Source organism: Rhamphochromis sp. 'chilingali', assembly GCF_963969265.1.
Source record: "Rhamphochromis sp. 'chilingali' genome assembly, chromosome: 1".
Taxonomy (NCBI): domain Eukaryota; kingdom Metazoa; phylum Chordata; class Actinopteri; order Cichliformes; family Cichlidae; genus Rhamphochromis; species Rhamphochromis sp. 'chilingali'.
The window spans coordinates 38,747,193-38,763,757 of record NC_137929.1 but is presented as its reverse complement, the minus strand read 5'-3'; the positions used below and the strand labels follow the sequence as shown (position 1 = coordinate 38,763,757).

Below are 16,565 nucleotides of genomic sequence, written 5' to 3'. Positions count from 1 at the left end.
TAAAGATTAATATCTGTTTGTACATGCTCCAGATAGCTTTTCTTCAAATTCTTTAATTCTCACTTGCTTTTGCAATTTTGTACTTTTGTGTTATTTGCAGCAACAACTCCACCTCATTGTTAGTCCATTTTGACGCGACCTTTCAAAGAGCCGGAAAGTAAATAAATAGCAGACAGAAATAACAACAGGTCGAAGTGTAGACATAGCCTCTGATACCAAAAGTAGTCACTTGTCTGCTTTTACACACATATAAACATGAGTGATATCCCATTCTTAAACCATAGGGTTTAATAAGATGTCGGCCTCAGATCGTCGTCTGCACTTCAAGGTCAGATGAACGATGCCAATGAGGACGCCAATCTTCACATTTTGGACAGACAAGACAGATCGTTTGAAACAGGACATCTATGTCACCGTGAACGACCATCTTTGAACAGAGAGGATGGCTTATGACACCAACCATCTGCCACCTACAATCTAGTTTTGAGATCCCTTCCCATATGCCCAGGCACAACTTGCATTAGGTGACGATAGCTCACATGAAATTGTGAGGCAAGGTCACACAATTTTATGGTTTACCCAAAACCTCTGGCGATAGTGATCCACGCCTTTTTTCACAACTTGAGTCACATGATTAATAGTGGGCCAACGACCCTGTTAAGCAACAACCTGCATTAGGGTGTAAATACCCGGGACTCCACCATTTGGTTTTAGAATTTAAGAAGCTGGAACAGCTGAATTCAGTGATCTGGATGTGAGTGAATACTTTTGGCCATATATAATATCACACTGTGAAACTTAAAAAAAATAATCTGAATGCACATCTTGTACAAACTAAAATATACTTGGTAACTAAATACATGTGTCCATCCATTTGCTTCCACTTATCCTTTTCAGGGTCGCTGGGGGTGCTGGAGCCTATCCCAGGTGGGGAACACCCTGAACAGGTCACCAGTCTGTTGCAGGGGTAACACACACAGACAGACAACCAGTCGCACATTCACAATCTAAATGGGCAATTTAGATTTTTCAATCAACCTATCCCCACAGAACGCATGTCTTTAGACTGTGGGAGGAAGCCGGAGAACCCGAGGAGAGCCCACGCAAACATGGGGAAAACATGCAAACTCCACACAGAAAGACCCCGGCCTGATGGTGGAATTGAAGTCAGGATCTTCTTACTGTGAGGCAACAGTGCTAACCACCGTGCTGCCATATGCCCACATACATGACATACATAGACATACATAACATATTACATAGTTAGCAAGATGCTTTTAACATAACTGAGAGAGGAAAGAGGAAGTGGATAATCAATAAAAATTCATTCCTACAAGAGATGACAACCAGCAAAGACAAAAAACTGAGTTTTTAAAACTTTGCATTTTGCTCTCTCTGCTGCCAGCTGTCAGAGATAAAACATGCTTTCTGGAAGGCAACACACATATTTAGCTTAAATTGTTCTTCCTCATTTTAATTCTGCAGCAGAAGAAAAAGATAGTCAAGTCATCATTGTGTTACTGAAGCGAGCTCGGCAGCTCAGTGCTGACTCACAGTGACAGATATAACACCTCTGTGAAAGCCAGCAGGCAAACATTATTTTACCATCACATTGTATCGAAACAAACAGAGAATCTCTCTCAGCTCTGCCACACATGCTTCACACCACTGATGCTGACAAACATGTTATTTTCATACATGTTTTACAAATAAACTACTGTATTCTGAGTTACCACCTTGTCAGCTCTAGTAATTCCCAACGTGTGGGCCAGGGCCCCCTCGTGGGCCATGAAGGTAACACAGGTGGGCTGAAGTTCAGTTTGAAAATACAAGTGTAGCCTGGGAAATGGTTAGCCACGCAGGACACAATTACTGGGGTTCTAAATGTGCAGTTTTATTGTCAATGACGACTGAACAAACCAAAAAATGTCTTTTGACCTTCACTTTTGTCAAACAGCGGCCATATGGACTTGTACTGAACATCTACAGCACGAGGGGTAACGTGGCAAAGTAACAGAATAACCTATTAAACAAACATGCGCCACTACAATACGAGGAATAAAAGAAATGAAATGAAATACAAAACACAAAAATACGGCAGTGGCCTCTGTCTGTGCAGAACAAAATACAAAGAACTAAATCACACAAGGCTCCTTTAACAAAATGTGGAAGTGTTACATACATGTTTATACACACTTACATTCCACAGAAATCTCAGCTCACTTGCAATACTGGAGCACATAGACGATCTCGCAGCTTATCCCTTGCATGGAGAAAATGGCCGCTCCACGCTGCACATACAGGTCCTTTGCATCACACATTTAAGAAATACATCATCTTGTTAAAATACTGACGTTTTGCCACTGCATTACAATTATAACAATATGTTTCAATGAGTTATGTGCATATTTAACAATTCCTTACCAACAATTTAACTCCTTCACAACATTCCCGTTCCACATCCACAACAAAAAGAAAAGTAAACAGGAAGTCCCAAGATGCATTTCTTGTTACGTTTTTTTTTTTGGGAAAACTGCAGTTAACCCTTAAGTTATTTGGTTAACTGAAATGGAAAATATTATTATTAATTTACCACTCGGCTACACAAGTATCACAAGTTTGGTGAAACAGAGCTGATTCCACTTTCAAATATTGTGCTTCTAGGACCAGAAGAGAAAACAGAATAAAACAGGAAAGTTTTATCATCTAAAGCTTAAAATGAGACAAACTTCACACTGGTCCAGCCTTCAAAAGTTCAGTCAGAGCAAATATTCATGAAACATTTTTTTAATGAACTTCATGATGACAGAACCCAACCAAGGCCAGGAACCACATAATAATCAATTAATTAATCCATAATTGGCAGCAATGGATACTGATCAGTGGCAGAGTTCCCAAAAGGATGTCAACAGGTGGAACTCACAGAGCAGCAGATGATTGAATCTCTGCAGTCTCTGCCATCAGCACAGGTGGAACAGGAAAGGGTTTTTTTTACACATTTCCCTGTTTCAAAAAACCATCATTATTTCCACACTGTGGAAATGGGCACATGGACAGCATGGACAGCAGAACTGTCATGGTCCCTGTGCCTCACCAGCTGATCCCGAATTACGCAACATGTGTTTTTGTTGTTTTGCTCTTTCTCTCGCTCTCTCTCTCCTACCAGAGGGGGTGCACATTACAGGCTCCTGCCCCTGGTCCACGCACCTGCCATTTCCACACCTGCTGCCTATCTTCGTAATCCCGAGTCCTACTTAAATAGGCAGCACTGTGCTACTCGTCGCTGGATCGTTGAGCTATCAGCGTCAGTTGCTCAGTAGGCTGAAAATCTGAATCAGTGAGTTGTTTCCATCAGTTCATCTCTTACTGAAGATTTTTTTGTGAAGCTCTTTCCCGGACCTCTCCCTTCCCTGGTCTGAGCCTGAGTCCGTTAACTAATCGTGACAACAACGTTTAAATCCCTGGAATACGAGACAGCTTTTTAGTCTGGTTGACACATGTGACACGTTGTAATGTTACCAGATACATCTTTCTTCAGTCAAGGCCAGAGGAAATAGTTCTGAATATAATTGTAAGCCTTATGAACACCCAAATGCTCTGATTGTGGGATGTCTTCAAAACTTTGTGATGAAATCTACTTGGCACAACCACGGTAAGCTGTATCAGAAAGAAAATAAAGCAAAACAAAAATAAATAAATAAATATTGGGTTTTTTTAAGTACTTAGATGAGGAAGCCAGTTTTTTTGGTTGCTAATTCACTGTGAGAAATGTCTAGAAGCAAGTCAGGTGTAGATACAGCCCTATTCTCTGGTCCACCTTACTCGACTTGAGCTTTAAGTGCCTCCCTTGTGTAATGACACATGGTGGGTTGACTTCAAGAATACATGAAGCTGATGCATCATTACCCCAGAGCTAAACAGGTAACAGCTGACAGCAAAAATCAGCACCAGACCAGTTTTTGCTTTTTGCCACATGTCCATAATGTGAGAATCATCTCACCTTCTGCATCAGCTGAACCTGTGTGATGTTTTGTTATTAGACTAATGTGCTAATCACAGTTTGACCATAATGAACACCAACTTTGAACCTGAGGAGCGCATGTCACCAGGACACCCTAGATCGAAGGATGATCACTTTTATAATCATATAATCAGATCTGCAGCCCTATGTTCTGGACTCTCAGATGAAGCAAGAAGCTGAGATGATCGCCACCTGGTGGTGAGTTGGATCAGGATTCTGAAGGAGGCTGGGGATCTGACTGCATCGTGTTCTTCTTCTCTATTACTGAGGCAGCTGCACAGAGCTGCTGCTGCAAGGTTGTTGGCGCCTGTCGTGGTGGTATTCCAGATCGTAGACTTGAGAGGTAAAGACAGCCATCAAGTTGAAGACGTCAAACTCTCAGGTTTTATTAGCTTGTGGCACCTTGGAGGAGGCTAACAGGTACAGGCAGGCCAAGCATACTGCAACCCTGGCTGCAGCTGAAACTAAAACTCAGGTGTGGTAGGAGAGTAAAAAGTTTATAGTACACCTGGAGCACTGTTGATGTCAACCAAGGATATTGTAAGCAGTAGAAGGAATACTTCAAAGATCTGATTGAAAAGCCTTCCATAGAGGATTCAGAGTCTGGGGATGAGTGGGCTCCATTAATAGGAGTGATGGTGGTGATGTAGTGAACTTAATAACAGTTATTAACATTCACAGGGTAGACGTGATACTTTGAGATGAACCTAAAAATACCAAAAACCTGGAGCAAAAGTTTCGAAACACCTGTTTTGTGGTGACAGTTGAAGGCAGCTGTATGAAGGCAGTGTGAGAAATTTATTTTCATGGTTTCACAGCACGTCATTTTTTTCCCTTTAGTTTACTATGTGTCATCACTGCAGTGACACCATTTTTAATCTGCTGTCACACACTGTCATCCATACTTAAATGTACCAGAGAAAATTATTACTGTTATTCGGGTACAGGGAGCAAATATAAACATGTGTCATGCACACAGAGAACAAAGTGAAATTCCCACTGTGACCTTTGTGTGAATTCCCTGTTAATTCTCTGCTATGAGCTGATAACATAAAACAGCACATCTGTAACACAGAAGACTTCAGGCTGAAACCACAGGCTGCATTTCCTCTTTTCTAGGTGGTCACAAACCACGAGGCCTTTCAGTGGATAAAAAAAAGCCTCTGAGAGGATAGAAAGTAACCACCAACAGTCATTTACACACATGTAGGTGTGAAAAGAGATACAGAAGACTAGAGCAGCTTAAAGGGGTGGCAGTAAAGACATACACAGCAGTAGTAATACAATTCTATTTATTTACAGTAAATTCCTGTATTTTAAAGCCAACTAAAAGATGAACTCTTCCTAAACAAAACAATAAAAACAAGCCAGGCAATGAAAAATAAAATCACACAGAGCAAACTAGCAGTGCAAGAGAATACTATGCATATGGTGACAACAGCCGTAAAATAAATCACAATTATTATTATTATTATTATTATTATTATTATTACAATCACCTGTTACTGGGTCTGGCTCCTCCTCCAGGTCTGACACTGGTTCCAAAGAAACAGCTCCACGGCCTCCTGCCACGACTTCCTTTATGTCCTCTTTGCTCTAAGTTTAAGTTTACCTCATTGTGTTCGGAGGATTAGGTTAGGAAGTAACAAAACTACTTTTCAAAATAAAAGCATACAAACAAAATACATATGTTGCAAAAGTGTACTAACTAACACAGAGTGTGATACTAAAATCATTTCCACCAAGTGACAAAAGCACTGAAGGCTGCTCAGAAGAAATAATTCATCCTCTTTCACTTTTAAGGCTCATCACACTTTGTTTTTTATAGACACAGTTTTATTGTATTTATTTATTGCAACATGACATGGGAAATAATAGACTCTGAAGTCAAAGTCTTCAACTTTTATCTTCTAATATTTAACATCCAGCCAAGCAGATGAAGTCATAATAAAATGACTCCCTCTGTTGGCAACCAACTCCAAACACAACCCAGTGATTATATTTTGTACTAAAGTACTACACAAAACGTCCTTAAACAATGACTTATTGTATTTTTGATAATGAATACTTGCAATAAATAACTTAAAATATTGTAGTAACACATCAGGTAGCAAACAAACTGAACACAGAAGCACTAAATGAGCAAATCACAAATCAACAATCAGGAAAACAGCTGCTTATGAATTTCCCACGGTGCTCTTTGAATTCCTTGTTTCCTCTGCTGTGTGAAGTTTGCTGAAAACATCAAACCTGCTGAACAAAAGATTTGTGGCTCAACCCACAGGCACAGCCAGAAATCATGAGAGTTTTCAGTTTCCTCTGATAAAAAGGCGAACAGCAGAATAGACAGTTTGTTACACACGTGTAAGGACGACAGACCGCTCAGAAGAACAAAGAGGTTGTTCTCTATCGTCAGGTTTCCAGTTTTAAAATACACCCATCAAAAAATATACACAATTCTTGTTTTATGACTTCAGACTAAGGCTGCCACAAATGCCAATTTTGATAGTTGACTAATCAGATCATGCATCCATTGGATGTAAAACGTGCAGCTTATTGCACCAGCATGCATCTGCTCTTATATAACTATCATTAGCTTACAGCTTGAAGTGTTTAAGATATGTGCTAACTAAAAATAAAGACTAGATGATAGTTTATTAAACTTTAATGAAATTTGCAGATTGTCTCAGTAAAGTTTAATAATAAACTCAGCCGTCTGCTCCTTGTTATCTAAAATATAACAGGACACTGGAGTAAATTCTACCATCTCACACTTTTTAGTCAGTTTTGTGTGACGTTTATTCAGCTGTGTAAAAACTATAACTTTAATCTCAGCCAAAATGATTTACTCAGGAACAAATAAAACACTGAGAAAAGCCAAAAAAATAAATTTTTAAAATCATCTAAGTGACTTATATCATGTTTAACCTGAGTAGCCAAAGACCGCGGGGATCTGAAAACGATGTGCCGGGGAGTTCAGTGTTCTCGCCGGCTCTTGTGAGCCTTGAAACCCCGGCTAGTTATCGAGCTGGTGGGTAACAAAAAGGAGCACTTTTGCCAATATGTGATGTCTTGATAAACAGAGCAGATATTTGAAGTGCACACAGCTACATTCTTGCCTGAAAATATCTTAAAAGTTTATTTTGTGACCCAGAAAGATTAATAAGAGTAATATTAAAACTAAGTAGCTGCCGCCATTCTTGGAAACTGGAATTGGCTGGGCCGCGCTATGAATTTTGGGATAGGTTGGGCCACGAAGGATACACCCGACCCATCCTTCAAATCTGTTTTAAATGTTAAAAATATAGTTCAGTTTTAGAAGCTTTTATTCAAGTTGAGCAATTCAAATTCTAATTTAACTTATTCAAATCCAGTTTCTGATGGCACAAAGTTCTGCCCATACATGCGTCTCTTTATGGATTCATTTGATTTATGAACATAAATCTGATCTTCCAGTTCTGTAGCTTGCTACACTATCTGAATTAAGTGTTGCACCATGTGGAGAAACTTACAAAAAAACTGTTGACTTCTTTATTTAATGTTAAACACAATGGAACAGGTAAATGACACACCATCAGTTTGAATGTTATTTATTCATTTAGTTCATTTGGCAGGGACAAACCTCTAACTATAAATGCATGAAATTAATAAAAATGTTTAAGATAAAGCAAAAACCCCCAAAACAAAAAAAGGAGAGAAATCAAGAAATACATTCATTACATTCAATTCATTTTATCTAGGGATTGAGAGTAACGAAGTTTCTATTCTCTGTATGTCCTGTACATGTAGCAGAATTGACAATAAAGTTGACTTTGACTTTGACTTTGACAAATTCACACAGTACTGATCAGATCATTTTTTTTAATAATGTAGATTTTTAAACAAATACAGTAAAAGTATGTGTTGCTGCCCATAACAGTACTTTTTAATGTAACACTGCTGACTTAAAGTTGTGCTGTCAGCTACTAAAGATCACATATTTCACACTTTGTTCTCACTGATGTTGAAACAGGAAACATTCAGTTAAAGCTTTCTGTATATAAAACTTAAGAATATAAAAACAGCTGACTATATAGAACATATGCTTTATGCTATAAGAGAGTACTAACTCTATATGATATTATGATGTAATATTGTAACTGCACATAAAGCTGAGCATGTCTGATATTTGGGCAGCAGAGGAGCAAGAGTGGCTTCATAAAAAGCTTCTTCTTGGCTTTGCTGCTACAGCTCTCCTCACTGACCTGTAAGACGAGCACAAAGAGACAAAGTGATTTCCAACATGTAAAGATATTATGAGCTGAAGACATTTAATAATGTGAAGAATAAATCAGCCTGCATGGCAGCAGAATTACTGAGAGAGCTTCCTGATGTGACTTCAGAATAAACTGCTGCATCAGCTGCAGGACTTGATTTTCCTGTGAATGAAGAGAAGATCATTGAAAACAATAATATCATTAACCAGGAGGAAACTGGATGTCTCCACTAATGCAAAGAGTAGGATTGATTTAATTAGCCATGTAATGAATACTTGTGAATACCTAAGTATAAATTGCAAAATAAACAGATTTACATTTTAAGAGCAGATAAACATGATGAACAATATTCAGTGGAGATGATGGCAGACTTTGCTCACCTTTGTTTTTCTTGGCTTTTTCTTTTTTGGGCTGTTTGACCTCAGCATACATCAGACTGTCCTCTAAAAGAGACGTCAGAGCTCAGCACACATTTGTTCAGCACAGATATGATGACAAGAACATTACAGAGTAAAAACATGAGAGAAACTATTTAGTTTGGGGACATATAGATGGACAATACCATACTGTACAATAACAATATCATTCTGTATATGAAGCAGACAAACTTACACTAAACTCTGAACGGCCCTCGATGTGTATAAGATTCAGTCTGCTGATGTGTAGTGGTCGTATGTAGTAGCTAAGCTTGGTCAGTGAATAACTAAACTCCATGTTGACCTATAATTACCTGCAATATAACGATGTGATGACACATTCAAGTACAAACACTGAATGAGACTGTTGTGACTGTACCTGTAGCTCCTGTCTTCACCTCAGAGTAAACAGCACTCTGCTCTGCTTTATGATGCTTCCCTGTTAAGATGATCGAATCCACAAAAGAAAAACATTTAATACATTTTTAAACGTTTCAAAAACTTTCCAGGCTTTTCTTCTACATTGTATATGTTTTGTGTACTCACACTTATTTCCAAAGTTTTCCAGTTCAATATTAGAGTAAATGACATCTGGGGGTTTATCTGCACCTGAAATGTTCATATTTTAGTTACACAATTGTAAACCAATGACATGGTGCCAGTTTCCTTAAATTAAAAGGCTGTTTCATCTCTAGCTGCTCTGTGCTTTTCACATGATGTACTGCACCAGTGTTTCAGTGGCTCACACATGAAAACCAACATGACACATTTTTCAAAGATAAATGAAAAAACAGAAAAACCTTTTACAGAGTTTCATTAGTTGTGTTTAAATCAACAACAGGACTATCAGATATTTTCAGAGCATGAACCCATCATGGTGTTACTGTTTGTGTTGTTCTGATATGAAACAACAACATTTGTGGATTCTTTCAGTCGAGTTAAAGATACAATCAGTTTATAAAATCCTGTTTGTTTCTGATCTTTTGTGCATGTAGTCAGTTGGTTATTTGGATGTTTGTGCAACTAGATTTTAATAAAAACTGAGCACAAACTGAATCTAAGACATGTGAAAGTTAATGGAGATCTGGAAAGACCAGATGTGGGGAAGACAAGTGTCCTAGGGTCAGCTGCAGGGACAGTAGGGAGACCTCCACCCGTTGCTCCACCACCACAAGATGTTCCACGATTAATGGAGCAAAACATCAATGAAGGGTGGCTCCCAGCTGATGACCCTTCACCTGCCATGATGTAACCGTTGGAGGTGCAACAGGTAACAATGTGTAGCAGGTGTCTTCCTGCCTGTGCTTCCTTCAAGGTCCCTGAATGGTTGACCCGGGTTTTGATGTTTTGGTTTGGTTTCATAGTTCTGTTCTATTATTATGATGTTATGTTTACATTATGGTTATCTGTCTATTTGGTTAATGAGAGGTTGTTTATCCCCTTGTGTTCTCACTCTGTTCTTTCTCTCTGGTCTCCATGTTTTGTTTACTGTCTGCGTCAAGCTCGTGTGTCTTACTCCAGGTCTCAGTGTCAGTCATTTCCTGTTTTATTTTGGTCTCTGTTCTCGTCTGTATCTTGTGTCTAGTTTTACATCCACCGAGTCATTCTGTTAACCTCTTTTCCATTAGTAACTACTCAGGTCAGGTCACCATGGTTTTCCATCAGGTCATAGTTCCTGTTACCAGGTACTTTTTCAGTATTTACTCAGCCGGAGTTCAAGGCGATCCGAGGCGATCCCAAAATGTGACGTCAACAGCCTGCATCCCACTGATTGACTGCTCAGTGGCGTCACTCAATGACTTATGAGAGTATTTTGTTGATGAAAATCAAAACAGCCATTTTTGAAACCCAACAATGAGGAAAACAGCTACAAAAGCTGTGTGACGAAAATTCACAGACTGAGCAGCAGGTTTATCATCGCCTCAACATCCACCTTCATTGTAGTGTGTGTGACGCATACTAATTACGTCACAGGATGCTCAGCCATGTTGCTATTAGGACGACCACACACATTAGGTGGTACTTGACTGTAATAGAAAACCAGTCAATACGATTCGAATAGTTGTGAGTTGATCCAAGTAGGTACTAATGCAGTGGTGGGCAATTCCAGGCCCCGAGGGCTGGTCTCCTGCAGGTTTTAGATCTCACCTTGGGTCAACACACCTGAATCACATTATTAGTTCGTTACCACTGGAGAACTTCAGGACATGTTGAGGACCTAATTTAGCCATTTAAATCAGCTGTGTTGGTTCAAGGACACATCTAAAACCTGCAGGGACACCGGCCCTCGAAGCCTGGAGTTGTCCACCGATGTACTAATGGAAAAGGGGCATTAGTTATCACTGTGTTCCCACCTGTTTCCCATCATCTCATTATATTGTGTTTTATACACTGTCTCAATCTTCCTTTGCTGTCACATCCTTCATCAAAGTTTGTTTTAATAAGATTTGTAGAAATTTGGTTTCTTAGTTTTAGTTTTTGTTTTTGTTTTATTTGGATAACTTTCTAAGTTCTGTGATAAAGTTGTGTTTTAGTTTAGTAACCGTGACAGATACTCAATGAAATGTCAATACTACTACTACTAATACGATGACTATGACTACTACTAATAATAATAACAATATTAATAACAGAAAAGAGGCTCTTACACTTGGACTGTCTGCAACGATACAACAAGAGCAGGAGAATAATAATGAGAGAGACTCCACAAACCAGTCCAACCATCAACCACACAGGAGACGAAGAGCTGTCAGCTCCTGACACAGTTACTGTAACAACAAATAGCAATTAATTATTAATAAATTATAATTTTATAAAAAAAAATACTTTTATAAAATGGAGCCAAGTGACTTTAAGAATTAAATCAGACAATCTAATGTTCATTCTCAGTCATTGGTTTATAAAACTCCATCAAATGTTTTGATCCTGCTCACCTTTAACTGACATCCAGCTCTGTGCTGACTCTCTTCCTGAGTACTGACACTTGTAGAAACCTTCATCAGACTTTGACACTGCAGAGATCTTCAGCTCCCCTCGGGGATCATTTTCAATAAGTTTGTCATTGTGATAGAAAAACACATTGGAAAGTATTTTTTGTGTTCTCAAACTGCAGCTCAGACTAACAGAAGCTCCCTCAGTCACAGGATGAACAGGACTCACCAGGATAGGACCATCACCATCATCTGTGACACAATCACACACAATTGTTTCAGTCACATCAGCTGGTGCACACTTTGAGAAAAAGCTGACAAACAATAATAAGAATTTGTCCCAGCTTTGCTGTATGTGAAGTAATTTATGTGGGAATAAAAGACACAAACAGCAGATTTAAAGATACAAGATCAGAGCTTCATGATGAAAAACATTTGTACAATCTCAAATCCAAGAAGTAAATGTATAATAACATACTCTGTACAGTGATGTTGACTGCACTGCTGAACTCTCCTGATCCAGACTCACACCAGTACACTGCAGTATCTGACTTTGATGTGTTGATGTCACATGTGGATCCAGTCATTCTCCTACAGTCAGAGAGTCGGCCGTCCTCAGAGAACTTCCTCACTCTCCACTCAGGGAAGTTTCCCTCACAGGTCAGTGAGACAGAGTCAGAGGTGAAGTGTTGCACTCTGTCAGGACTCACTGTGAGAGACGCTGCTGAATGAACATCTGGAAACAACATGCAGTGAAGAGACAAAGCTCACAGATGTTAGGATTCAAAATATCACAGTGAAAATATACTTTTGCTTTAATGTTTAAAGGTCAGTGCTAAAAGACGCAATGTTCGTATAATTTTCACCTTCAATGCTAAACCCCCCCCCCCCCCCCCCCCCAAAAAAAAACAACCCATCAATTTACATTTTTTTGCTGTTGCATTACTTGAAAAAGATAGATAGAATCAAACTGACCTGCAGACCAGACAAACTTTGGTTGACTGTGATCAGTGTGATACTCTGGGTCTCCTCTTCCAGCTCTGCACACATATCCTGCTGTGTGTGTCTGTCCATGAATGATGTAGGAGTCCTGTGCAGTCCCACTGCCATCAGGTAGCAGCTCATAACTGGAGGATTTCTCTGATAGATCAGGAACAGCTTTATACCAGTAGAAGCTCCATCCTGCAGACGGATGTTCAACCTCACAGTTCAGAGTTACTGAGGCTCCAGGACTCAGCCATGATGGAGACACAGTGAGGACAGGACGGGGTTCATCTGTTCAACAAAGATTTTCTCTCAATCTTTCGTCTCTTAACTCTGAATTCAATGTCACTAAAATGTTGACTCACAAATATTTATGATGAACTTTAAGAGTGAGACTATCTAAACATGTCAAATATCTCAACATGTACTAATAAAAACACATTTTTACAAACTGTTTCTATTTCCAGGTTAAATGAACTATGACTCTACTTACTGTCAGAAACTGTCAGTGTGACTGAATCACTCCACTCTGTTGTTTCATGCTGTGAACTTTTCATTCTGCCCTTACAGCGATAGTTTCCACTGTTGGATGATGAAGCAGATCTAATCCTGTATTCATTTTGATTTGGAGCTTTTATCATGCTGTTTGTTTCCCACTCATAATCCCACTCAGTGTCTCCTCCATGGATCTCACATCTGACAGTGATCGTCTCTCCTCTGTATATCTCAGACCAGTTTGGATACAGAGTCACAACAGGCCTGATTGGGACTGTATTCAGGAAATGAACAAATGAATGACAAAAGGGGTCAATTTCCATCAGATACTTTTCATCAGGTAGTGATTTGGGGTTCATTAACTTTGAACTGACCAGTTTTCCCAATCCTGACTGACTGGCTGTCCTCTGTGTAGTAAACTGGGTTTCCTCTTCCTCCTCTGCACCTGTAGAGTCCTTCCTGTGAGACACTGATTTGTCCATTTGAGTGGAAAACTGCATCTTGTGTGGTCAGGGCTTCAGAGGATTTCTCATCTCTGTACCAGTAGTATTTCCATCCAGATGATGATGATGGGTTCACAGAGCAGGTCAGGGTCACACTGCCCCCTACTGGAACAGCTGTGTTATCAGCTCTCAGTTTGGCCTTTGGTTTATCTGCAGTTCAGTTTAGAAAAAGAACAAAAGTCAATGACTGAATCAAACCAGTTTAAATAACTTGGTGGAAATATGTCAATAATAAATATCACATAACTTTAATGGTGAAGCTGCAACAAACTGTACAACTATCACACAAACACAACACTAATCTTTCATATTTAATTTGCTGCATTTCTAAGTTAAAAACACACATGAGGAACAATCAGTGGATTTAATGTTTCTTAGTGGATGTGGTGGAGCAGCTGAGACAGATTCAGCATTTGTTCTGCATTTCATCTTTCATGTATTAGAGCTGCACAGCAGAGAAGTTACTCTCATATGTTTTGTTCTCTTCACTGTGAATAAAAAGCTGCTGTTCAGGTTTTTGTTGTTGGAATAAAAACTAAACATTTTACTGACCAACATGAAAGACAGTTATAAAACTGTAAGAAAGAAGAAGTGCTTTTTCCTTATTTAGATACTCTGGATGAAAGATCTTACATGATACAGTCAGTGTGATGATATCACTCCACTCTGAGAAGAAATAGTCCCTTCTGCCCCGGCAGCTGTATCCTCCACTGTCAGACTCAGTAGCTCTGATGATTCTGTATTCATTGGATGTTGGAGGTGTGTTTAACTTGGCTGCTCTCCATTCATACGTCCACTGAGCTCCTTCACCTCCCTGAATCTCACATCTGACAGTGACTGTCTCACCGCTGTATATCTGAGTCCAGGATGGCTGCAGGGTCACAGTGGGCTTACTGGGAACTGTTCACAGAAAAATATCCAGTTAGACACAAATAGAAACATGAAGATAAAAAAATAAGACGCAATAAATTCTTCTATTTGTCAGGAGGTGTCTCTCATCTCAGGTTTAATTAACTCACAGTTGAATGAAATTGTTAGCACAGGACACAAAATAACATCTCTCAGTTTGGCAGAAATAAAATTATTAATCTCACGAGTTTCTCTAACTGTGACGTCACTGCTGTCCTCTGTGTAGTAAACTGGATCTCCTCTCCCTCCTCTGCAGTGGTACAGACCTCCTTGTGAGACACTAATAACTCTGTTTGCTTCATTTCCTCTCATGAGCTGAGCTTTAGAAGAGACTGAATCACGTCTGAACCAGTCAAACTTCCAGCCAGCAGAGCCCTCCACAGAGCAGCTCAGTGTCACACTGCCCCCTGCTGGTATGACTGAACTTTGTGCTGTCAGTGTGGCTCTGGGTTTACTTGCTGTTGAAGAAACAAAACCATTAAACAAATTAAATCATCAACATGAATACATTTCTTACAGCACTAATCACACTTTAAACATTCACAGAGTAATTTATCTACAAACACAAAAATTAATTAGTTTCCCTGCATGTGACACATTAGACTGTTTAACAAACTAAAGATTTCACTGATTTATCATTCTCTTATCAAACTGTCATCCCTGTACATTCCTCTTTAAATTGCTGATATTTTAAGAGCCTCCATGGTGTCTCTCCTTTCTGTTTGCACAGTGAGAAAAACTGTTGTCCTGAGCTGCCTGCAGACAGCTGGATCATTGTTGGAGTTTTCCTGTTAAGACAGATGTAAACATGAAAACATTAAATGTCAGCATGAATCATGGTCCAACTCACATGAAACTGTCAGTCTGAAGGCATCACTCCATCCTGTTAAGAGATAGTCACTGCTACCCCAACATCTGTAGTCTCCACTGTGGGACACTGAAACTCTGCTGATCCTGTATTCACTGGATGTTGGAGGGCTGTTTGTGTTGGGTGCTGTCCATTCATATTTCCACACCTTTCCTTCACCTCCCTGAATCTTACATCTGAGAGTGATTGTCTCACCAGTGAATATCTGAGACCAGCTGTGCTGCAGTTTCACAGCAGCCAAAACTGTTCAACAAACAAATAAACACAAATATTAAATTGAAAAAAATCATAAACCAATTGTTACTTCAGTTTAATCATGATGTTTCGTTTTATTTCACAACAAAATTTCACCCTCACCTTGTTTCTGAATTGTAACTGCAGCACTGTCCTCTGTGTAGTAAACTGGATCTCCTCTCCCTCCTCTGCAGTGGTACAGACCTCCTTGTGAGACACTAATAACTCTGTTTGCTTCATTTCCTCTCATGAGCTGAGCTGTAGAAGAGACTGAATCACGTCTGAACCAGTCAAACTTCCAGCCAGCAGAGCCCTCCACAGAGCAGCTCAGTGTCACACTGCCCCCTGCTGGTATGACTGAACTTTGTGCTGTCAGTGTGGCTCTGGGTTTACTTGCTGTTGAAGTTACAGGAAAGACAAACATCAGACTGTCACTTACTTCAGGAATAATGTCTTTATAGTGAATTAAGTTTTAAAAGAAAAAGTAAAAATTCAAGAAAAATAAAGAAGTTGTAATATATTGAATTCAGTATGTGCTTAAGAGCTCACATAATGGTATAATGTGTTAAGAAAATGGATGAATGGAAGGAAAAAACTATGTTCAAATTTGATCAAAATCAACAATCTCAGCTAACTGTTAGCCAGCTAGAGAGTAAGGGGCTAACACTGGATGTATATAACATGATGAAAACTTTATCAGAGTGAATCAAGAATCAGGTGATACTGTTTTTATGCTCTGTCACCAAACTGTACTCCTAAATGCAGAGATAACTGTTAGCTGATCTGAGGTCAGTTGATCGTGGATGCTCTTAGCATCAAGATTTTTTGTTAATCTGCCTTTTTGTTAAATATCCGACTTGTTTTAAGGATCATGATCACATGTAAAAGATGCATAACCAATGCACAGTCAGCAGCATTTATCAGTCATCATAATTTACACAGATGTTAT

At 39.3% G+C, this 16,565-nt stretch overlaps 1 protein-coding gene across 1 annotated transcript; it reads right to left on the bottom strand.

Moving 5' to 3' along the window:
- Window positions 1–8,533: 8,533 nt before the first annotated feature.
- Window positions 8,534–15,866, bottom strand: LOC308408012 (Fc receptor-like protein 5; the record flags this gene model as incomplete). Its single annotated transcript, XM_080900059.1, has 10 exons — window positions 8,534–8,562; window positions 8,658–8,720; window positions 9,073–9,132; window positions 9,240–9,302; window positions 11,342–11,461; window positions 13,477–13,755; window positions 14,239–14,505; window positions 14,700–14,972; window positions 15,365–15,625; window positions 15,740–15,866. The coding sequence occupies 10 exons, from the start codon at window positions 15,864–15,866 to the stop codon at window positions 8,534–8,536; spliced, it is 1,542 nt and encodes a 513-aa protein (XP_080756185.1).
- Between the last annotated feature and the right edge of the window lie 699 nt (window positions 15,867–16,565).